At 45.1% G+C, this 24,877-nt stretch overlaps 1 protein-coding gene across 2 annotated transcripts; it reads right to left on the reverse strand.

Moving 5' to 3' along the window:
• Positions 1-901: 901 nt before the first annotated feature.
• On the reverse strand, positions 902-21,143 carry LOC118094060 (syntaxin-1A-like). 2 transcript variants are annotated; one of them, XM_035134037.2, is made up of 2 exons: positions 19,736-21,143; positions 902-1,402 (listed from the first exon to the last, which is right to left on the reverse strand). In XM_035134037.2, exon 1 carries the CDS (start codon positions 20,972-20,974, stop codon positions 20,075-20,077), a length of 900 nt encoding a protein of 299 aa, XP_034989928.2. In that variant the 5' UTR covers positions 20,975-21,143; the 3' UTR covers positions 902-1,402; positions 19,736-20,074. The 2 variants fall into 2 exon arrangements, with proteins under 2 accessions (XP_034989928.2, XP_060126213.1); XM_060270230.1 differs by having other exon boundaries at positions 903-1,402; positions 19,375-21,143.
• Between the last annotated feature and the right edge of the window lie 3,734 nt (positions 21,144-24,877).

Consider the following 24,877-nt stretch of genomic DNA (forward strand, 5'->3'; position numbering starts at 1 on the left):
AAGTATTTTGTTCTGTGGGGCCACACCTCTTTTTGCTAAATGTGTACTGTTGCTTGAACAGTTTTACTCATTTACCCTTTTTCAATAACTGTACCTATTTTCATTTTTATAGCACCTTGGAGTCTCTCTACTGGACTCCAAGGTCAGCTGACCATTTTCAGGCTATGACATCAGCTGGCAGATGATGATGATGATGATGATTAGGGCCATGGCAGCAGCCTAGGAAGTGTCCTTGCCTTATGCAATTATATCTCAACATGAATTGTGGAAATTGTATATGCTACTTACCCGGTGTTTACTAAAATATCACTTTATGAAATCCATTTCCTACTTTTCCTGTGTGGTGGGGATAACTATGCTAGAGAGCTGCCTTATTTGTTCTCTCTTTGATAGGTACAGGCAAACCTGTCCATTTCAGATTCTCCCCAGTTCTCATTTTTCCAGTCTTTCTTTTTCCCTCCAGGGGAAAACATGAACACAGTCCCCCACTACCACAAATTATCCCATTGAGTTTCCTGCATTTGTAGAAATCACAGAGGTCAGCACATCTGCAGTCCCGTATCCGCCGGGAAAACCCCTTTTTTCTTACCGTTTCCCGGCGGTCTCCCGTTTAGCGAAAAATCCCGGTATTCTCCCTTAAATCCGGATACTTGGCAGCTATGAGTGGAGGAGAATGCAATTGTTAGCAACCCTAATTACCCGGGCATTTTTCTGGTGCCGCTTGCCCTTCTATGGGCACCAGAAAATGGCGGCGCCAGCGCCGGAAGTCGCTTCCACGCATGACCGGAAACATGTAAAAGGGACTTCCGGCGCCGGCGCCGCCATTTTCTGATGCCCATAGAAGGGCAAAGCGCCACCGGAAGTCGCGTCACGCAACTTCCGGTCATGCGCGCGCTGCCGATCCCGGATATTTACGACCCGGACTTGGCAGGTATGGGATGGGCCTCAACCTGGGAAAACCTCCTTCATGATCAAGGTGTCTCCCCTGCCAGGTAAGTATTCAATTTTCATTTTGTGATTATTATTATTATTTTTAAGTCCTCGTGAAATTTCATCTGCAGTTTAGTGTGAATTTCTCCTAATATATACATTTATAATGCATTTTTTCCTAATATACCCATTATTGCAAAGAGTTTCCCCTAATATGATACATTTTATTTTCATCAATGTATGCACTTACATGTACACTTTACTGCCTTGAAAAAAATCAGTATGAATTTCATAGGACGACTTTGCTCACATATTGTTTTGAGAAGTGAGATTAGGTGGGTTCATATTTAAGTGTAATCTGAACCAAATTTCTTCCTTATCTCTAGTCTTTAATGGTTTGTGGAAAGGCTAGGGCCACCTGCTGAATGCTGTTGTTGTCTTTTAATTCAAAGCAGCTCAGTTGTATTCTTCTCTGAAAGAAAGAAAGAAAAAATATTGAGATGGCCTGCATGTCTTTTTCCTGTATCTGCAAAACTCTTAGCAGAATTTCAACCATAGCTGTATAAAAAGAACATGCAGTCTTTAGAATTCACTTTGAGTAGGCTTTTGGGGGATGCTACAGCATGGCCCAGCTTTATCCAAACTGTGACTTCCAAATAGTTTCACTGAAGTTTCATTTGAAGCACAGCCCATTATTCATGTAATTCAAAAGGCAGGCCCTGTACCTCCACGAGGAACATACACGCTGGCTCCATCAAAGAGCATGAATATTGTATTATTCTTCACACGTGGGGACACACACACACACACACACACACACACACACACACACACACACGGCAGCACAGGGACTTCAGCAGTGAGTCAGAATGAATCAGGCTTTCCTGGCAGTGAATGGTAGCTGTCGCTGATTATAAATGGGAGAGGACCTAGTCGAACAGAATGCCATTTTGCAAAATGCGCAGCACTAAATAGTGTGTGCTGTTCTAATTGCACACATCATATTCATCATCAACAGCTGCATACAGAATTGCTAATACTGAAATAGCTCCTCTTTGGCTTCCTTGACATTTGACTTTATTGGGAGTTTGAAAAAGCAATCTTCAGAGGCACCTCTTGAAGCAAAGGGGTTTTTTCCACCTGCTTCTCCTGGTCCCAATTCTTGGGGAAAGTTTGCTACCAAGACTCTCATCTGCTCCAGACAATATTACCAAGGATCAAGAATGATGAGATGACAACCAAACAACTTCTAGTGTGCATCAGGTTTCCTTTCCCTGAGTTAAATCCTCATACTCCTAGTTAGGGTCACAATCTGGATCAGGCTGCTTGCACCTGCTATTTACTTTTTAGATATTTAACTTCTAGTGCAGCTTTCCTCAGCTCACCCTCAGATCATTTGATAAAGGGTGAGTTTAAATTGCTATAAATAAATACCCTGTTGCCTTGCAGAAGTTGTTGGACTACAGCTCCCATAATGTCTGATCATTATCCACCCTGGCTGCAGCTGATGCGAGTTGGCATCATGTTGAGGTCACTAGTTTGGTAGAAGGAAGGCTCTTCTATAGATTCTGGGGAGGGAGTTGAACCAGGGCTGGCCCAATATATTCTACTCCCTGAGGCAAAGGGCAAGATGTTGACTGGATTGGCACAGAAATCTTATATCAAGACTGGCAATGGGGCAAGTCCTCATTGCACTAGGATAGTGTACATGACAGGCCATGTGCCAGCACACAGCACTGATCTCAAGAGGAGAATGAATAAGAAGCTTAGGAGGAATGGTTGGAAGGCTGACACTACAGCCACAAAGCATCCGCTGCCAGAGGCAGATGCCACACTCTGTCTAATGGTAGAGCCGACAGGGAGAAAATAGGAATAAGATGTATCAGAAACAAATGACAGAAAACAGGAGCTATCGCTCACAAGTAAATTGTAGCCTTGTTTCCAAACTCCAAAAAAGAAAAAGAAAACATTTTCTTGCTAACATTATATCAGGGCTGTTTCAGCCTGATGCAAAGGGTGAGATCATGATCTATATGTCACCAAGTGACACTCTCCACTCCAAAATGTCATATTAATTGGATTTAATCAGAGGCCACTTGATCCTGTGCTTATTGAACAATACATTTTGGAGGAATATATATGAATTCAGTCATTTCTCCAGTTGTGTTCCAGTGTCAAGGTTAAAAACAGCTTTGTCAAGGCTGTGCTTGATTAGAAAGGCCTAGAAAGCATTCTTGGAGAGTGTCATTATACTTAATGAAAATTTCTAATTAATTGTTTCCAGTCCTCTATACACACACATGCACACATACACACATGCATGCAGTTTTAGCAAATATGTTTACAGTGGTACCTTGGGTTAAGAACCCTGTGTTCCAACCCACAAAACCTCAGTGAAGACCTGGGGCTTCTCCTCCAACAAGCAGCTGTGCCTGCATGCAAACCAAACCCATTCGCTGTCCTGTTCCAGTCCTGAAGAGGCACACATGGGGCAGGAAGAGCTCTGAGTGACCAACTTGCTCAGATAATGCCTGGCACCAGACTGCAGCCTTTTACAACATATGCCCCTTTTCCCCACCTTCAATCTCGGGGTCTGCTTCCCAATCTGGGACAACTTTCCCCTAATGACACCTGCCTCTCCTTCCTGCCTGTTGCCTCAACCTAGTATCAGTGCAGAAATCTTTTGGGGTACAAGAGGCTCGTTCACAAGCAGCTTCTCCACAGGAGCACCCAGCAAAATGAAAACACAACCACCCCACTCTTGGTAAGAAATGGGGGAAGGGTATGTAATGTCTCACCCCCCACTCCCACCCCAGCCATATGTTTTTAACCCTAATTAAAGATAAGCCGCACTCTCCAAATTAATTTGGGGCTGGATCTGAGGCAGGTTGAGTGGTCCCCAGATTGGCTAAAGGCAGGTTGGCCTGACAGGGGGTTCTTGGGTTGGAGCCATAGGGTGGATTGAGGAAGGTTGTGCTGAGCCCTTGTCTCTTCCATGCTTACCTGCAGGTTGAACCTGGGGCCTTCCGCATAAGAAGTAGTTGGTCTACCACTGAGCTTTGGCCTGGATCTTGCTTCCTTATATCTCTTGACATAAAAGTGGATTCTACTTCTTCTTTCGTAATAAAAACTGAAAATTCAGGGAAGGGGCTTGGAGAATCCTGGGGTGTGTGTGTGTCAAGCTTTTGAGTCCTCCCATGCCACGCTTCCACAATGGCGCCTGCGTACGTGTTGTTTGTAGTTCTTGGCACCCAATTGCACTCTGAATCTGAATAACAGCAAAAGGACTTCTACCCAAAGTGCCAAAGAAGTCCCAATCCAATAACACAGTCTGTTAAACAGATTAAATTGTGTTTTCCCCTTCATTGCCCTAAAAGCATGCAATGCCCAGAATACCATCAGCATTTATTATTAGTATTAGTATTATTCCATAGTACAACCACAGGCCTTTTATGAAATTTAATTTGGGATAAAGTGGTTGAATGAAACAAAGCCCTGTTCTGCTGTGAAGTCCTGCTAGCCAGTTGTCTGTGGCTCTTGTCCTTTTATAATTTTCCCTTGTAACCTTTTCAATATGGCATATCTTTATAGCAGGAATGGGGAAATGTGGCCCTCCAAAGGTTGGGCTTCAACTCCCATCAACCTAAGGCAGCATGGTCCATTATTATTATTATTATTATTATTATTATTATTATTATTATTATTATTATTATCAGTTTCATTTGTTGAGACATTGGGAAGAAAGGAGAAAAGAGGGAGATGGGGGGGAGATGGGGTGTGGGGGTGTGGGTGGGTGACGATGTTTCTATTTTGCTTAATATATGTGGGGTTTATTGTCAGCGTTGCTTGTGCAGGTTCTCTGCTGTTTGCTTGTGTTCCTTTGGTGGTGAGAGATGTTGGGGTTAGCCTAGGGTATGGTTGTTCATTTATGGTTGGCTGTGGTGGTCTTTGTTTCATGTGTGAGTGGGGTGGGTGGGTGTTTTGGATCAGGTTAGCCATATTGATTTGTATGCTGTTGGTGGGTTTTTGTCATTGTCTTGTTGGGCTATGTATGTGATAAAAGGGAGCCATACCAGCCGTCTTCTTCTGTTTGTCCCCGTGTCAGTTTCAGCTTATTGGTTAATTTTTCTAGTAAGGCTGTTTCCCATACTATTTGGTACCATTGATTCATGCTTACTCCTGACAGGTCTTTCCAGTGTCTGGTTATGGTGCTTCTGGTTGCTGAGAGTAAGTGGGTTATGAGTTCTTTGTGGTAAAATTGGGCATTATTGTCTTGGAAGATGTTTGGTAAGGCCAATTCTGGGGTCATTTCTAATGTTTGCTTGGTTATTTTGCTTATTTCTCATATGGTTGTTGTCCAGAATAGTTGGATTTTGGGGTACTCCCACCACATGTGGAAATACGTGCCTGTTAAGGTGACCCTCTCCAGCATTTTGGTCAGGTTTCTGGGCATATTAGCGCTAGTTTTCTTGTGTTAGGTACCATCTGTAGGTGATTTTCAGAGTGAGTTCTTTCCTTTTTGTTGATATGGATTTAAAGGGGGGGTTAGACCACATTCTGGTCCATTGATTGGGGTTAATCTTGTAGCCTATGTTGTCTTCCCATTGTCTTTTGATTGTGTCTAGGGGATTCATGGGATTTTGGAGTAGCATTTTGTATATTGCAGATACCATCCCTTTGCTGTGTCCCAATGTCGTTTGGAGGAGGTTTTCAAAGGTTGTCAGGGGCCTAGTTGCTGCTGATTTTACTGCTGGATTGTTTAAGAGGGCATGTAATTGGTGGTGTGCTAACCAGGGTATTTGGGTGTCTTCTAGTTTATCCTGTATTTCTTGTGTTGACAAAGGTTTGCTATTTTTATAAAAGTCTATTAGGTGATATAAGCCTTTGGATTGCCAGGTTTTTATCTGGAGGTTTTGTGCTGCATGGTGGAATAAGGGGTGGTAAGCCAGAGGGGTTAATGGGGTTGGGGTTGGGGATAGTTTGCCTGTTTCTGTTTTCTGTGCTTTGAACATGGTTTGTGTGTACCTATTAAGTGTTGTAGGAATTTTCCTTAGATTGTTTGAGATACCTTCAATTGAGTCCCTCTCTAGGTGTATCCATTGTTTTGTCTCATCTTTTAGTATATATGGGATTATATGGCTGATTTGGTTGGCTATGTAGTATGTTTCTATGTTGGGGATTCCCCATCCTTCTGCTGAGGTGGGGAGGTGCAGGTATTTGGTGCCTAATCTTGGTTTTTTATGGTCAATGATAAGAGGTTCTGTAATATTGCCACAGTGGAAAGTGAGATGAGTAACAGTTTTTGGCAGATGGCAAAATGCAGCAGGACAGAAACAGTGCTGCATGCAATTAATAGAGAGAGCTGAATGGGAAAGGATGCCTTCTTCCATCCCTCAGTGCCTGACATCTCCACAAAGGAAACTCTCTTTCGGAGTGTGTGGATGTGGACGAAAGGCATTAATCCCATCCATGCTTTGTTATTTTTTGCAACTGTTATTCATCTGCCTCATGAACAAGTTTTTCATCCTTTTAGAAATCCTGAATGGAAGTCATTGTCCCCACTTTGCAGCCTTTCCTGTTAGCATCGCCTTATAGGCAGTGGAGATAATAGCTTCTCCTGGGATAACTTGGTTTCTTAGATTTCCTTTCTTCTTCTTCTTCTTCTTCTTCTTCTTCTTCTTCTTCTTCTTCTTCTTCTTCTTCTTCTTCTTCTTCTTCTTCTTCTCTTTTCAAGGCGATTCCAAAGGACAGTTGGATATCATCTCCTAACGAGCTGAATTATTAAAGGATCTGCTACTCCCTGTGGAATGACTCACCAAGACAGGCTGTACAGAGGAGATAATGTAACAAAGGCTAATGACATCCAAGCAGGGCTTTGAATGAAAGTGAAAGAATCATACCAAAAATATTGCTGTTCTCACAGACTTCAGCATGGAGTTATTAAAACGAGTCCTCCAGTGCAGTCAGAATGAAAGCTCTTGGCTCTTTGAACACATCAGATGTTGTAGTGTGAGACCCATGGCTGAAAGAGAAGGCAGGCATCTTGGGCAAGGAGGCTAACAGAGCTCCATAACTGGTGGAGATACACCAAATTGGACTGCCACCATGCGCTCCACAGAAGGCTGCCTTTAATAAAATGGTTCAGCTAGTGCAGAATTGCCATTGAGCAGTTTTCTTTTATATCTTTTCTTTTCTATCATGAAGCAATTGAGCAATCAAAATAATCAAGAGGCTAGAGCATAAGAACATAAGACTTTCCTGCTGGATAAGTGCTATTTTTCTAGAAAAAGAGGTGTGGCTCCATTGTTCTCTTAGAATGGCAATGGCATCCACCTGAGGGGTACCGGAACTGAGTTCCAGCAAGTTGTGGTGGCCTTTCTAGTTCAACATCCTGTTCTCATAATGGCCAACCAGATGCCTCTGGGAAGCCCAAATACACAATGTCAGTGCTCTTCTCTCCTGCAGTTTCCAGCATCGGGTATTCAGAAGCATTACTGCCTCTGACAGTGGAAGCTTTCTTACCCCATCAGGAAAGTTTACAACTTCTGGGACTTATTTTTGATTGGGGGGTGGAGGTTGAGTAAGATGATGATGATGATGATGATATTCATACCCCGCCCATCTGGCTGGGTTTCTCCAGCCACTCTGGGCAGCTCCCAACAGAATATTAAAAACACCATAAAATATCAAACATTAAAAACTTCCCTAAACAGGGCTGCTAAAAGTCAGATAGTTGCTTATTTCCTTGACATATGAAGGGAGGGTGTTCCACAGGTTGGGCGCCACTACCACGAAGGCCCTCTGCCTGGTTCCCTATAGCTTCACTTCTCACAATGAGGGAACTGCCAGAAGGCCCTTGGAGCTGGACCTTAGTGTCCGGGCTGAATGATGGGGGTGGAGACGTTTCTTCAGGTACACTAGGCTAAGGCCGTTTACGGTTTTATAGGTCAGCACCAACACTTTGAACTGTGCTCGGAAACATAACAGGAGCCAATGTAGGTCTTTCAGAACCAGTGTTATGTGGTCTCAGCAGCTACTCCCAGTCACCAGTCTAGCTGCCGCATTCTGAATTAATTGTTGTTTCCAAGTCACCTTCAAAGGCAGCCCCGTGTGGAGCACATTGCAGTAGTCCAAGCAGGGGGATAACTAGAGCATGTACCACTCTGCTGAGACAGTCTGCAGGCAGGGAGGGTCTCAGCCTGCACACCACATGGAGCTGGTAGACAACTGCCCTGGATCCAGAATTGACCTGCACTTCCATGGACACCTGTGAGTCTAAAACAGGGGTCAGCAACATTTTTCAGCCGTGGGCCAATCCACCGTCCCTCAGACCATGTGGTGAGCCAGACTATATTTTGGAGGAAAAAATGAAGAAATTCCTATGCCCCACAAATAACCCAGATATGCATTTTAAATCATAGAATCATAGAGTTGGAAGAGACCACAAGGGCCATCCAGTCCAACCCCCTGCCAAGCAGGAAACACCATCAAAGCATTCTTGGCATATGCCTGTCAAGCTTCTGCTTAAAGACCTCCAAAGAAGGAGACTCCACCACACTCCTTGGTAGCAAATTCCACTGCCGAACAGCTCTTACTGTCAGGAAGTTCTTCCTAATGTTTAGGTGGAATCTTCTTTCTGGCAGTTTGAATCCATTGTTCCGTGTCCGCTTCTCTGGAGCAGCAGAAAACAACCTTTCTCCCTCCTCTATATGACATCCTTTTATATATTTGAACATGGCTATCATATCAGCCCTTAACCTTCTCTTCTCCACGCTAAACATACCCAGCTCCCTAAGCCGTTCCTCATAAGGCATCGTTTCCAGGCCTTTGACCATTTTGGTTGCCCTCTTCTGGACATGTTCCAGCTTGTCAGTAAAAGGACACATTCTACTCATGTAAAATCATACTGATTCCCGGACCGTCTGTGGGCCGGATTGCGAAGACGATTGGGCCGCAACCGGCCCACGGGCCTGAGGTTGCCTACCCCCGGCCTAAAATGATTCCCAGGCTGCACAGTTACCCCATTCAGGACCAGGGAGTCCCCCACCCCCATCCATCCTCCAACTGCCTCCAGGACCTTCACCGCCTTCACTGGTTCTGATTTAAAAGAGAGGTAGAGCTGGATATCATCCGCATCCAGGCATGCTTTGAGTTGTTCAGCTACCACCAACTCAGTCACCTTGCCCAAGAATGGAAGTTTTGATACTGGGTGATAGTTGGCTATATTGGCTGGGTCCAAAGATGGTTTTTTAAGAAGTGGTTTAATGACCGCCTCTTTCAGTGGGTCTGGGAAGGCTCCCTCATAGAGGGAAGCATTCACCACCCCACGGAGCCCTTCCCAGCTCGCTTTTATTAGCCAGGATGGTCAAGGATCAAGGAGACAGGTGGTCGGTTTCACTCGTCCAAGCAGCCTGTCCACATCCTCGGAGGTAACAAATTGGAATTGATCCCATATAACATGACTAGACAGGGCTCTAGCACTCTCCCGCCCTGGCCCTGCTCCCATGGTGCAGTCTACCTCATTCCAAATCTGAGTGACTTTTTCTGCAAAAATATTTGCAAAATCATTGCAGGAGATCTTGAGGCCTGATGGTGGAGATGATTCTGTTAGATTGCGAACGACCTGAAAGAGTCTCCCGCTACTGTTTTCTGCAGATGTAATAGAGGCAATGAAGAAAGTCCTCTTCACCATCACTATCGCCACTTATCCAGGCTCCATGCAATCAGAGAGGGTGCTTCAGAGCCAGACAGTTGATAGCCCTGGTTCAGTTCCAGATTTACGTATAAGCTAAACAAGCTATAGCCTAGGGCCCCACTCTCTTGGGGCCCCCAAAAACACTTAAAGGAAAAAAACCTGGATGTACATTTCCAAAATATAAGACAAAAAACAAATAAAATAAAACCTACATACAGCAACAGTGTTTTGTTGTCTAGGCTCCTATTTTGTTATGTGCAAATGGCTTTAGATACCTATTAGGTTCATAAATTACCATATAGCATATATTCAATACAAAAAACAGCGACAATTTGTTGTTGACAAAGGACAGCTGGACATATAAAGGGTCTCATTACCTTCAGTAGCTTAGGGCCTCATCAAACCTAAATCCGCCCATGCCCTGGTTAACTCCGCATTCCAGTGGGCCACCAGGGAATCAGCTGAAAGGCCATCAGCATGGGATAAAGCAGGGGTCCCCAAACTTACATCGTCGAGGGCCGGTGACGCCAGCACCAATCGTGCTGTGGGCCGGAGCACATGGGAGTGTGCACCCATACGCGTGTGCACACGCGATTTCCAGCACACTTCTGGGTCACCGGAACACCAGAATTACCTTGTGCGCATGCACATGGGCCTCCTCCGACCCATGCACACAAGCTATTTCCGAAGCTCCGGCGACCCAGAAGTGGGCAGCCACGCTGTTAAGAGTAGGCGGCAGCAGTGGGCAGTGGCGGGTGGCAGGGGCCGCATAAAAGAGCCTCGCGGGCCGCATCCAGCCTCCGGGCCTTAGTTTGGGAAAGCCTGGGAGAAAGCATCCCCTACCCCACTCTTTGGAAACCCTTTGGATCCATTAAGTGGTGGGGGCGGACCATCCAAATCGGTCCCACCTCCCTGCAGAGGGGAAGGGTCAAGGAGAAGTCCAGTTGCACCAGGAAGTGATCCAACCATGGCACCTTTTTTGTTTCACTTTTACTTAGTGTCAGATCACCAACGTCCATAGAGGTAAACACCAGGTCCAAGGCATGTCCACGGCTATGAGTTGGGCCAGACTTATTCAGGGACAGCCCCATGGAGGCCATGCTTTCCACGAAGTCCTGAGCAGCCCCTTGTAAGGTCACGTTGGCATGGGTGTTAAAGTCCCCTAGGACAACCAAACTAGGTGTCTCCAGGAGAACATCCGGCACGACCTGAAGTAGCTCGGGCAGGGAATCCTTGGTGCAGTGAGGTCATTACACCAAAAGGAATCCTGTACTTCCCCTACTGCCCAACTTCCAGAACATGCACTCAGAAAACTGGGTCTTCCCAATAGGACGCCCAGTGTAAGCTAATGACTTCCTAAAAATCACTGCAACCCTCCCCGACCATATGACCTGTGTTGCTGTGCATAAGAGAAACCTGGTGGACAAGCAGCAGCAAGGACAGGCCCATATGCTTCATCTAACCAAGTCTCTGACACACATGCCAGGTCAAGTCCTCCATCCACGATCAAGTTGTGGATGACAGTGGTCTTATGGATCATTGACCTGGCATTGCAAGCAGCACCTTAAGGTCATGTGGGTCTCCCTTGTTGATTCCAGTATCCTTCTGGTCAAGACCAGACCAGGAGGCAGCATTCAAGGTTTTTAACCTCAGTTCTCTCCTACAAGAGACAAACCGGAATGCTGTATGATTATTGAAACCTTTTAATATATTATTTTATTCTATTATTTCTCGGCAATTTTACACATACTGTATATAGATATTCGACTATGTTAACCCTAAATGGCTGCGGTGTAACTTTTATAGAGACGTTGCCTCTGTTTGTCCTTGTTTTGTGTCTGAAATGCAGTTCTTTTGCTTTTTGTGTTTGATGTATTTCATTTGTGTGGGCTTTTTAGCCGCAATAAAGAATCTATCTATCTTCAGCATTCACAGCAAGGCAATGATAAAGGTAAAGGGACCCCTGACCATTAGGTCCAGTCGTGACCGACTCTGGGGTTGTGGCGCTCATCTTGCGTTATTGGCTGAGGGAGCCGGCGTACAGCTTCCAGGTCATGTGGCCAGCATGACAAGACTACTTCTGGTGACCAGAGCAGTGCACGGAAACACCATTTACCTTCCCGTTGTAGTGGTACCTATTTACAGTATCTACTTGCACTTTGGCATGCTTATGAACTGCTAGATTGGCAGGAACTGGGACCGAGCAACAGGAGCTCACCCCGCTGCAGGGATTCAAACCACCGACCTTCTGATCGGCAAGCCCTAGGCTCAGTGGTTTAACCCACAGCACCACCTGCGTGATAGAGGCAATGATAGAGGTGTGTAAAATTATGCATGGTATGCATGGCATGCAGAATGTGGTTCCCCCCCCCTCTTTTCTCATCACACTAGACCAGGGGTGACCAACTCCCAAGAGACTGCGATCTACTCACAGAGTTAAAAACTGGCAGTGATCTACCCCTTTTTGGGTAAGTTGTTAAGCTTTTTTAGGGAGGAGGAAAGCCCTGTTTTTTAGGAGGGCAGGGCAAAGTTGTTGAGCTTCTTTGGGGCAAGCAGTGATCTACCAGTGATCTGCCACAGATGTCCAGTGATCTACCGATAGATCACGATCTACCTGTTGGACAAGCCTGCACTAGACTGCAACAGGATCATCTAATGAAGTTGAATAGAGAGAGATTATGGACAAACATGTAGCATTTATTCACACTGTGCATACTTAAATTTGCTCCACCAAGAAGTAGTGACAGCTACCAACCTGGACAGCTTTAAGGAGGATTGGGCAAATTCATGGATGATAAGGCTATCAATGGCTAAATTCCCCCACCACTTCCTCCAGGATACAAAGATGTCTCTAGGGTCAACAATGACATTGCCTCCTCCCTGAGTCATATCCAAAACCCTAAGGTGGACCAGGATGACTGCTGCTGTTTAATTTTTGTTTCCTTCTTTCTTTTAGGGCTACACACTGATTAAAATAATGTCTCAATGAATCATCTCCCTTTTAATTAATACTGGTTTGCTGATTAAATTAAAACAGATGAATTAATTAAATTATTCAGAGGTCAAGTAGGAAAAGGACAAAAGATTCCCCCAAGAGCTAAGTGGACAAATATCCAGGTCTGTGGTTAGAGTGAGAAATTATACACATCAAAGCCTGTTGACAAAGGAAAGCACAAGGGAAAGTAGTAACAAAAGCATTTTTCAGACATTCTGAAACTAAGGTGGTATTTTTCTAGGTTTGACTGATTACTTTGATTGGGTACTTTCTGGTATTATTTTATAACTTCAAGAGTGAGGAATGTTGTCCAGGGGCCACATTCCCTTCTGGGCAGCCTTCCAGGGGCCACATGCCAGTGGTGGGCAGGCCACAGGCAAAAGTGGGTGGAGCAATGAATTCACAAAACTTGGCTCATTGTGCAAAAACATAGCAGTCAATGTGAGAGAACTCTGCCTGAGACTTTGGGGAAGAACTGCTACTCGTTGGAGTAGGCAAAACCACTGGATGGTCAAGCAGTATATTCCTGGGCCAGAGTATATTCCCATGTTCCTTTACATGCATAGAAAACTAGTGTATTACAAGCAGATTGATTTGTATATGCTTTGCTTTGTTTTTAACATGGAAGCACTCAAAGCTATGATCCTCTAGCTACAGTTCGATGCAGAAGTGTTCAGTGTGGCTGGCCGAAGTAGCACATTCTTAGGAGAGGCAAAAGGACAGGGGCAGTATATGCAACCTGGCCTACCCTGCATTCACCACTGAAAAAAGAGTCAACTGCTTTGGGTCAAGTTGGCTATGATACATGGAATTTGGGGAGCAGGGACCAGCTTATCCTCTTCCTCATGCAGCAAAATGCTTTAGAGACAGCCCTGCAAGAACTGTGTCATTTGATTCTCCGGGGATCACCAGGGAGTTTGATCCAGAATTGCATGTGTCTTTTCTGCCTTTTATAGCCTGCCTTTCTTTCATTGTGGAAACCTAGCCAGTGTGCAGGTGGTTCCCAGGCAGTCACCCATCCAGGCACTGAACAGATTCAGTACTGCTTAGCTTCAGCCTTAGACTATATCCTGGCACCAGATGCAATGATGGGGGCAAGCTCTTTCACACAACTGTAACAAAAGACCAAGCTGCAGCATCTAAGATGGTGTTCTTCATTCCTAGATCTGTTTCAGATCAGGTGACTGTACCTGAGCTTCCCAGATAGCCTGGAGAGCCCCACCAGTCAATGTAGATGATACACAGCATAATAATACAAAAAAGCACAGATAAAATCAAAACAAAACCATGCAAAACTTTACAGCATCTGTACATATATAGATAGATCACTGGAGATATTGGTATTGTTGCACACCACTCCAGTCTCTGAGCAGTATGAGATTCCAGGGGTTCCAGGCGCTTACCCAGGGTTTGGTTTCTTCAGAATGAGGGACAGCAGAGACCGCAGTGTCTTTCAGATATGTGGTTTATTTACACATATATACAAGCTGAACCTTTGATGGAGGGGCTCACAGCATTAACATCCTAAGAGTATCTTGTTTCTCCCATTGCCACAGCCTTGGATTCTGGCAGGGATCCAGCATGGCTCTGTCTCTCAGCTGCCCAGCCTGCTTCTTGCTTCTACCACACACACACACACATCAACTCAACTCAACTCAACTCTGGGCTTTGTCTTTCTAATTACCAGCAAGTTGAGGGAGTTGAGGGCCACCCATGTGAGGCACTTCATTTGTTACCTTAATGACCCATACACAGGCCATTACCTCGCTAGGAAGTGAGCTATTCCAGGAATTAAATTCATGCTGGATCCAGGAAGTAGAAGGGGGCTCATGCATACACGCTACCCTCCCCACCGTAAAAAGCCACCTCACAACAGTATTATAGGGAGAGAGAAACCGTGGTGCCTTTCATTTTACAAATCAGATCCTATCCTCGAACTGCAGCAAGAATTGTCAAGCAGAACTCCCCATTCCACATTTGTTAAGTGAGTTAGGCAAATTTATTTCCCTTGGAGGTGTCTCTGTTGGAAAATTACACTACCAAATCATGATATGCTGTTCTAAATGTCAAGAAAGGATTTGAGAGTCTCCTGTAAAAAACACACAAAAAAGCCACCTTTCTTGTACAGTAGTATTTATTCAGCCGAGAAGGCTGTCTCAATGAAATATACTCAGGGCTGCCAAGCCAGTTATACATTCCCTGGACTGTTGAGCATAATCCTTTTTAATATGGCTTCCTCCAGTGTGCCGAATTGTGTGTGTCCAATTTGTAAACAAGTTAATTTATATAGAAAAGCATTTCCACAGCATGGAGCTGCCTTTACAAAGTATGGAGTATTCACAGCTCTGTGGCCGCTACTCTCCTTCTGATAATGAGCCATTCCAAAGCCTTGTGGGCTACTTTTTATTACAAAGAATAGTGCCTAGTGGGGAGGGGGGGGAAGGAAAAATAACATAATCAGGAGAAATACATTTCACTCTGGTAGAGTTGTTTTCCCCATACAAGGCAAACAGCCTGCAAACAGCCTGCTATGGAGAGAAAGGCTGTGAGCACTGATATGTGAGCCTGATGGACATGCACTCAATACCTCCAATGCATGCATGGGAGTAGGGTTGCCAGGGAGTAGGGTTGCCAGACTCAATAGTGGACAGGACTTCTGTGCCTTTAATTGCCCTGCTCTCTTCCAGACTCAAAAGAGAGCAGGGCAATTAAAGGCACAGAAGTCCTGTCCACTATTGAGTCTGGCAACCCTACCAGGGAGCCCACTTTGTCCCACAAGTCCATTTTCCACCAACCACACCCACCTGTCCATCAGCAAACATCACTCAATAACGCCATCCGCAGAGGCAGATTTAGGGCAGTGCAACTGGTTTCCCCACACAGGGCGCAAGGGCCAAGTCTTCTTCCCAAAGCCTAGTAAGTGTTTGCTTCAGAAAGGAGATGTGAGGGCTCTGACAAGGTTCTAGAGTCCTCCTGCCTCCTTATCAAACCCTAGTAGCACCTGCCCAGCTTTGGGAAGGAGGCAGGAAGACTCTTAGGACCCTGCCAGAGCTTCCTGCCTCCCTTCCCAAAGCACGGTGCCTCCCTTATCTGTGGTGTGAGGGCCGGGTGGGTGGTGTCAAATTTTGGCCTCAGGCAGGATGCCATTTTACCAAGGTCTGCCCCTGCCAACTGATGGGCAGGGGGTGGGAATCAATACCACATTGGCTGTGCAGGCCACATGGACTGTCATGAGAAAACAATGCAGTAGCAGGCTTTAACAGATATACACATTTGTCAGCTGATGAGAGGCTAAATCCTGCTCAGTTTGGCTGCGTGCAGTAGGATTTGACATGCATACTCTGATTCAGTTCAGCAGGATTCAATGAATCAGGAAGGGGTTTGCATTGAAACTGCTGCTAAAACAAGTGCCCCCCCCACCCCGCCTTTGCTATAGCAGCACCTTGCTGCCTGTGAGGTGGTTCTGAGGACTTCGAAGCAGCAAATCACCCAATGCCATTGGGACATTTAGATTTGGTCCTCGAGGCTGATCCGGATAAGGATCTGGCCCTTGGAGCGAACAAGGTTGTCTACCCCTGACATACACCAACGTGCTGAAGAGATGGTCAGGTCTGTGCAGGCATCAGGTCATGCCGATCAGGTTGGATTCAGGCAGCAATTCTCAGTTTAAAAATAGCAGTATTGCAAGATTTTCATTATTTTCTCTTGTGAAATGTTGGAGGGTATGAAAGGAACTGTGCCTATCTGCAGCAAAACAGGAACAAGAAGTCTGAATCCTACAGTGAAACATTCTGCACCGAAGGTAAGAGAATACTACGTGCTGGATATATTTTGCAAAACAGGTTTATTTGACTATTTCAGCTCTAACTCTGCTTGGGCATTGGTGCTGTGGGGGAGTCTGAGGTGCCAATCACAGGCTGTCTTGCGTAACAACTGCACTCCAACATCCCCACCACCACCACCACCAATAATTGCTTCTGAGATTTAACCAGGCTTCCCATTGCAGACATGAGGACTAGAATTTGAGGCCGGGCCAGGGAGTAAATGAAAGCTGATATTCTCCCTAGCATGCTGAATGCATATCCAGTTCTTATGTTTTGTTCTTGCAGCTCTGAGTTTGCAGCAGCTTACACATACATACTAATTAAAACATCTCTGCATCCAAAGCAGAATCTATTTATATTTATCAGGCACAGAAACCCACCTACCATCTGCATTACTATTATTAATACTGTGAGTTTAGCCTTGAGTGTCCTATTAACATAGTGGACAGTGAAACACAGAAAAATTCCCTCTGACTCTTTGCAACTGTACTTCTGTGTCTGCAAGATAGCAGTGCTGTTTGAACCCTGTGGTTTATACCAAACCTGTTTTTTAAAAAAGAAAGACTGGCATGCACTTGTCCAAACCTCAATTTCCACTCAGTCACCTTTTTCATATTTCCATTTGATTTCAGATAATTAGCATTAAGTGCTTGCATCTGAGGAAAACAATCATCTTCTTTCATAACCTAAAACAATTTTGTTTGTTTTTTAAAAAAACGAGCAAAATAAAAGTGAAATTGTTGTTGGTATCCACCGGATGCCTGCACAGACGGATACCAACAACAATTTCACTTTTATTTTGCTCGTTGTTGTTTTTTTTTTTTGACATTCCTACATTCTTTTACATTCCTACATTCTTACATTCAGCTTCACTGCATGTCCTTGAGTTCTAGTGTTAAGAGAGCGAGAGAAAAACTTTCCTCCACCCACTTTCTCAAGGCCATGCATAATTTTATAAACTTCTAGCATGTCGCCTCTCAAACACCTTTTCTGTAAACTAAAAATTCCCAAACACTATGGGATGCTGTTTTGTAAAACAGTATGAGCAGCTTCTACATGTGGAATACGGATGTCATCTCAGACAGCAAAATGTCTCTGGTTGGCCCAGGCTGTAGAACACACTCTCCTCTTAGTAAGCCTCCCCTCCCCAACCCTCCTGTTTATAGAGAGGGGCAATGCTGTGTAATGGTTAAAGTGACCTTGCCATGAAGCTCACTGGGTGACTTTGGGCTCGTCACCTTTTCTCGGCCTTACCTACCTCACAGGGTTGTTATGAAGATAAAATGGAGAGGAGGAGCACTATGTATACCACCTTGAGCTCCTTGGAGGAAAAGCAGGATATTAAGTGCAATTATAAATTCATTAAAATATATGAATGTGCACCAACTGCAAAATTCTGTTGACACCAATATGGCCCCTTTGGGGGAGGGGGAACGGATGGCTCTTTTTGAGCCTGAAGTTCATTGGAAGCTGCCCACGAAGATTGGGTCTGAATCTGAATCCCACTTCAGAAAAACAAAACTTCATATCTCACCTATTCACTATTGTGCAGTAATACAAGGACTATAAAAGACCTTTCCTCCCCCCACCCTTCTTACTTTTAAAGCAACAGATGAACTTTGTAGACAATTGAGTTGAATTATATGTTGGGAAAAGCCCTAGGATTGCTGACACTATGAAGGGTGGTGCATAAAACTGGTTAATAAGGAGAATAATAAATTTGCCGCTTCAGACTGCAGGTGGAGAAAACTATTTTAGACTCCTGGCAAGTACATAGGAAGCTGCCTTAAGACAGACCATTTGTCAGGTATTGTTTACACTGGCTGATAGCAGCTCTTCAGCATCTCAGGCAGAGAGAAAGGTCTTTTCCCATCGCACACTGCTTGCTCATTTTTTAATTGGAGATGGCATGGAATGAACCAGGGACCTTCTACAAGCAAGGCTTGTGCCCTGCCACTGACCTACGGTATGACTTTTCCTCTAAGCCCCACCCTCCCCCCACACCTTATGAAAGTATGAAGACCTGCGTAATTGTGTAAGATGACTTTATACAAATTTATATATACAGTACATGCATATTAATACATATGTAATGTGCATGTATACAAGTACATAGATATATATAGATATATTACATGCATGCACACGTTGCATTCTTATGTAAACATTAACACCATTAATTCATACTGTGGGTTATTCCAAATTACACCAACCAGAAGCAGTTTGAAATAATAACCAAATGGAGCCAGGATGTAAAACACATGATCAATTTAAGCATCCAGGAAATAAAGCCAGTAAACTAAACAATGTTTTTGGTTTTCTTCTTTGTTCCAAATGGTGCAATGGCCTCATCTTACAGGTGTGGGGAGGGGGAATCCCTCACTTTCTTTTTATGGGGATCAGGGCCAGTACCATGGGCCACACACCCTAGCAGCAGGGCCCACTGAGAAGACCCTCCTGGTGAGGGGGGGAGTCACTTGTCCAAGGGGCATCCACGGATGGTAATGCATTCTAACCATGGACACATCAGGAGAATTTGTGGCAACTCTGTTATGCAAAAAATGAGGAAGGAAGATGTTGTGGGGGAGGGGTGAGTTATGGCAGTCTACAACTTTCTTTTGAGCTATACATATTTCAGTAATCTCCAGTTTCACTGAAGCTAGATGTCAGCAGAGCTGAGAGATGCCACAGAACCTGTTTTCACAGTGCCAGCGGAGCAAAATGCAAATGTGCAACCTCCACCAACCCCCACCCCAAGATAGGGCTAATACTCTTGCTGCACTGATTCCTGCCTTCCTCTAATCCCCCTTCCTGCAGGTCACTTAAGCCTCCTGCTGCATTGCTGGGCCAGACCTACATTTCCAAAGTCTCCATTTGGAACACAGAAAACATGGGAAAGAAGAGAATGTTATGAGGATATGCAGAAGTACCTTCCTTTCAGATGCATTTGGGATTATGATTCGAGTGTTGTTCATAAAGAAGATTTGGCCTCTGGGCTGGTTTGACCTCTACTGCCTTTCTGGGTTTTAACTCCTCTGAACTGGGAGGCAGTAGAGCTGTTTGGGAATGGACTGCGGCTTAGTGGTCGGCTTAGAACACCTGCTTTGCATGCAGAAGGTTCCAAGTTCAATCCCCAGCATCTCCAGATAGAACTGGGAGAGAACCCTGCCTGAAATCCCGGAGAGCCCCTGCCAGTCAGCATAGACATTATGAAGCTAGATGGACCCATGGTCAAACTCGGCAGAAGACAGGTTTCTATATTCCTACAGACATAGTTGAAGAAATGAACACCTTTTCATTGTTGTTGCATCAGCTTCACGTCCTGCCTGTCTGCTTCCCTGAAGCATTCAGCTGTGTGGTGCTGGAGACAGGATGCTGGCCAGAACAGCATCCACAGCAGGCCTCTTTTCATGCTCTTAAGAACAGAACAAAAAAACTTGGCGAAATCCATAAGCAAAGGGGTGTGAAGATGTTTTAGTTGTCTTTGCAAATGCTTCCATCCACCCCAAGCAACTATCCAGGACTGACCTGCAATGACATGCACATCCAATGTTCCAGAGTGCTATCATTAGTCACCAGTGGTAGCCTTTAAGTCTAGGAAAAAATGTCTGTGTGCCCACACTTCTTTATTCAGCGCATCACACTCGGAGTTGCCATACACGATAGGCATGTGCAGCAAGCGCAGAGGCCCAGCACAGCAGACAACGCAGCGGATAACCGTGACTGCCGCTCATATTTGAGGGCTTTCTTGACCTCCTCGTTTGACTGAGAGATGTAATCAAGGGTATGCAGGACATTGTACTCAATGCTGTTAATGGTCTCCTGCTGCTCCGCAACCAGGATCTCCAGGTGCAGGAAGAGAGCGTGCAGCTCGCCAATCTGCACTTCCAAGTCCAGCAGCTGCTGGTGGCGCACCTGCACCAAGGCCAGGTGCTGCTTGGCTCTGAGCACTTCCAAGTCTTGGCCAACGATGCGTGGCACCTCAGAACTCTCCGCCATCCGCTTGATGTCCTCTTCCTGGAGATCCAGACCAGCCAGTTCTGTTTGCCTCCTGATCTGCTCCTTCAGCCTCTCCACATATTGTGTCTCCTTGGCGTAGTGGTGGGCAATGATGTCACGATAGCGGCCAACAAGTGCCGAGAGCTGGATGTGGCGTATGCGGCTAATGGCCAGCCACTGCTTGCTGTCCCTGGCGAGAGCCTCTTGGATGCTGTTGAGCCTCGGCTGCAGGGTTTTGGCCTCCTGGGTGAAAGAGTCTTTGATTGCACTCAGCTCTTTTTTCTCCCTGCAAATACTTTCCTCGGTAGTGCAGCAAAGCACCTGCTGCTGCTTCTTGTCAATGTTCTCAGATAATTCTTCCAGCTTATTCAGCACCAAGGAGAGACTGGTTATCTCCTGGAAAACCTTGTTCATGGGATTGCCCTCTTCCTCTTGGAAAATAGGGTTATCGAAGGAGAGAGTGTCATCTAGTTCCAGAGAGTCCCCGTCTTCGTTCACTCTGTTCCTGAGCTCCTCTAACCTGTCCTTCATTTTCAGCTCTTCTCGAAGCCAGAAACATCTGTGGAAGAGGAGGTGAGTGAGGCACACCCATCAGCATTTACGGAGATTTTGAGGGGGCTTGGGGACTTTTGCGTCAGTCAAAGCTGTTTTAAAGAGAGAGAGATAGAGAGAGTAAAAGAAAACTTCCCTCCCTAAAGCAATTGCAAATATTGACTGAGGCAATAAGCTTCTAAACCAGAGTTTACTCTACATCACATGGCTAATGCAAACCGGCTAGACTAGATTCCATGCCAGGGGTGGGTGGCACATAGCCCAATGATACAGCGTCAGCTGTAGAAATGAACATTGCTGAGTGCAGTCATGGGGAAATGTGAAAGGGGGCAGGCAGGCAGGCAGGGGGAATGCTTCAAGCCAGACTCAGCTGACTTTGAAGGTGACCCTGCAGCAGCTTTCAAACTACTGAGTCAAAACCAGATGCAAAGTGGACCAGAATTCAAATGAGTGCCATTAAAGAATGGAGGTTGTGCATGCATTCCATGGTTCTGCATTCTGCAGTCACAGAATCCTTCCTTCCTTCCTTCCTTCCTTCCTTCCTTCCTTCCTTCCTTCCTTCCTTCCTTCCTTCCTTCCTTCCTTCCTTCCTTCCTTCCTCTCTTCCCTGTTTCTCCTTCTGGCTACTAATCCTACTGGCTGTGTTCTGACTCCACCTGTCACCAGCTCTGGCTTTATCTACTCTTGACCTCCCTGCCTTCCACCCTACCAGTTCCAGTGGGCATCAGTCAGCTCTGCTCCTGCACTCAGAGGAAGGTCCAGTCTCTCCTATTTCCCCTCAGATACCCTTCCAATGACAATAGGATTGTGTCTAACAAAATATCCAGGAGGCAGGGATAAGTGTTTTTGAAACCCTCTTTTAACACACAATCAGGAGGGGAAGGAGGAGATGTTGCATCTCCTTTTCCTCTCCTCCCAAAGAGAGTACACATGAAATGAGCAGCAAGCAGCAACTGGAAACATGCAGGATCTGAGATTCCCACCCTGCACAGTGCTGCTTCAGGGGTGGGGAAGCCTAGGAGAAAAAGGGAGAGTTTGGAAGGTGAAGGTATCCACCTATACCTACATCTATCTTCTTCCCTGAAGATGTGGCCACCAGGTAGATCCCTCCTTTTCTGGTTTCTCCTTCTTCATGCTTGACACCACACCTTCTGACTATCCCCAGATCATTCTGAACTATCCCAGCCCGACTCAACTGCAACCCACATTCCTCCAATTGAACCCAATATGGTCCAGGATTTGGACCTCATTTGAATCCAGTGCACAACCCAAATACATATACCAGGCATGTCCAACAGGTAGATCGTGATCTACCAGTAGATCACTGGACATCTATGGTAGATCACTGGTAGATCACTGGCTCCCCCCAAAGCAGCTCAACAACTTTAGCTCCCCTAAAAAAAAGCTCAACATTTTTGCCCTGCACCCCCCAAAAATGTGGCTTCCTCCTCCCTAAAAGAAGGTCAACAACTTTGACCTGAACCCCCCAAAACAGGGCTTTCCTCCTCCCTAAAAAGCTCAACAACCTTGACCTGAACCCCCCAAAAGGGGGTAGATCACTGCCAGTTTTTAACTCTCTGAGTAGATTGCAGTCTCTTGGGAGTTGGCCACCCCTGACATATACCATTTCCATTCCCCAAGCTTTGCAACTGATCTTTTAAGATCTCAGGAATACTCAATGAATGGACGGCAGGTAAAAAAGAACAGCCTCTGAGAATAATGTGTGTAATCATACACATAAAAATGTGTGTAATAATGCACATGATATCCAATAATTGTTTCCATTCTTAGTAGAACTGGAAAAAAAATATTTGCTTCTTGTTGAGCTCAAGCAGCGAGGCAGCGAGACAGAAATGAAAAAAGACCTGTGCAGAAAAGCTTGGAATAGATATTTTCATTTGAAAATTTTCAAATTTTCATTTGATTCCTCATTATAAAATGAGCTTCATGTGGTGGATCTGGTCCTGACAGACATGGACTCAAGTGCCACCTCTACCTAGTGGTGTTGGGCAAGTCAGCTTATGGAACAGCTGGAGTTCAGTAGTCGAGCACCTGCTTTGCATGCAAAAGGTTCCAGATTCAATACCTGGTCTTGAAAGACTTGGTCTGAAAGCTTGGAGAGCCACTGCTATTCAGTGTAGGTGAGAGTTGGGGAACATGTGGCACCCCATGTGTTGTTGGACTACAACTCCCATCATCCCTTATCACTGGCCATGCTGAGAAAGGGTGATGGGAATTGTAGTCCAACATCATAGGTTGCCATCCCTGCTTGATAGGCAATACCGGGTTAGACAGACCAATGGTCTGACTCAGTTTAAAGCAGCTTCCTGTGTCTGAGTTTCCCACTGTAGCTTGATGCCAAGGCTACTTTCAGAGGTGTACCAGGGAGTAAGAACTAAGAAATGCCCCCAAACACAGAAGAGCCAGCTATTGATACTCCAAATCTCAGCCCAAACAAGAAAAACTTTATAGCTCCTACATGGGGAGGGCTGTAGGTCAGTGGTAGAGCTTTGAATGCAGGTCATGAATAAATAAATAAAAACAGCCCCCTCAAAAATTCATCAGCCATGTGAAAGAAGATACATTAAAACACATAAAGCCCTGGGTCCAGTCAGAGAGCCAAATAACCTTTTCCATCTGAAATCATTCCATGTGGCAGGAGTTAAGTTATTCTTTTGAATATTTTGCATTTACCTATCTAAAAGTACATAATGGTCCCTCCCAAGTAACAATCAACACTCATGCATTTCCAGAGTACACACAAAAGCCCCAGAACAGAACGTTGGCGGATTTCCTGGTGCTTACTCTTTAACCAAGGAGCTGCATTTTCTGTGGTCTACAGTTTATTTTCTTAAGCATTATTGATGTTCAATTATCACAGCACAAGATGTCATTTTCCTCTACAGGTTGTTGTTGTTGGGAAAGCCTGTTGGGGTCATCACAAAGCACTATGGAGGTCAAAGTTGAACTCAGTTGCATTGTACTCCAGATTTACCTCACTTCAGCAAATAATCTGCTGAAACGTACAGTTGTGCTGAGTAGACCCATTGAAATCAATGGGCAAAATAGTTGCAGCCATTGATTTCAGTGGGTCAATGCTTCATAGGACTTAGTTGGATAAAACCAAGTGTTATTTGGGGGGGGGGGACGACTGTTTTTAAAATTCTGGATAAGAAGCAGCAGAACTCCCACTACTTTTGTAATCGGATTTTAGCAGCAAAACTGTAATTTAAAATAAAAACCTATTGATGCTAAATTATTGATATGATTATTTAAATGGTTCTAATGATAGCTGGAAGTTTTTTTAACAGTGAAAGATGATGAATTTATACAAAGGAAGAGTCTGAGTGCTTCAGATGAAACTGTAATGAGTACAGCCAAGATCCTTTTATAATGCTACCTCCTCCATTGAAATACTCTTCTCAGAGCTGCTAATGCGTCTTGGAAAAACAGCTCTCAGTAACCAGGTGATCACTCAGGAGTGACAGGGGATGAAATTACTATGTCATTTTAGGGGTGGGGATCAGGAGTGGGCAGAATTGTTTGCTTAAAACCAGCACTTTTTTTCTAAAAAAATGTTTAGGGGGTACTCTCATTTTCCTACTCATATTGAAACACTGCCCCTCAATGAGGCCAAACTTAGATTCACAAAATGTTTAGGGCTATGCGTCCCCCTGCCCCCCCTCCCACAGAAAAAAGCACTGCTTAAAATGGGTAGGTACCCGTGGGCCAGATGCGGCCCAATCGCCTTCTCAATCCAGTCCACGAATCAGCGTGTTTTTACATGAGTAGAATGTGTGCTCCGTCCGCCATCTTGGATGCGGTTTAGATAGGATTTTTTCTACTTACGAATTTTTAGATAGGGTTGCTTCTACTTACGAA

This window comes from Zootoca vivipara, chromosome Z (genome assembly GCF_963506605.1).
Source record: "Zootoca vivipara chromosome Z, rZooViv1.1, whole genome shotgun sequence".
NCBI lineage: Eukaryota > Metazoa > Chordata > Lepidosauria > Squamata > Lacertidae > Zootoca > Zootoca vivipara.

Coding starts and splice junctions, on each gene's coding strand:
- LOC118094060 (XM_035134037.2), bottom strand. CDS start 20,974: ATGAAGGACAGGTTAGAGGAGCTCAGGAACAGAGTGAACGAAGACGGG.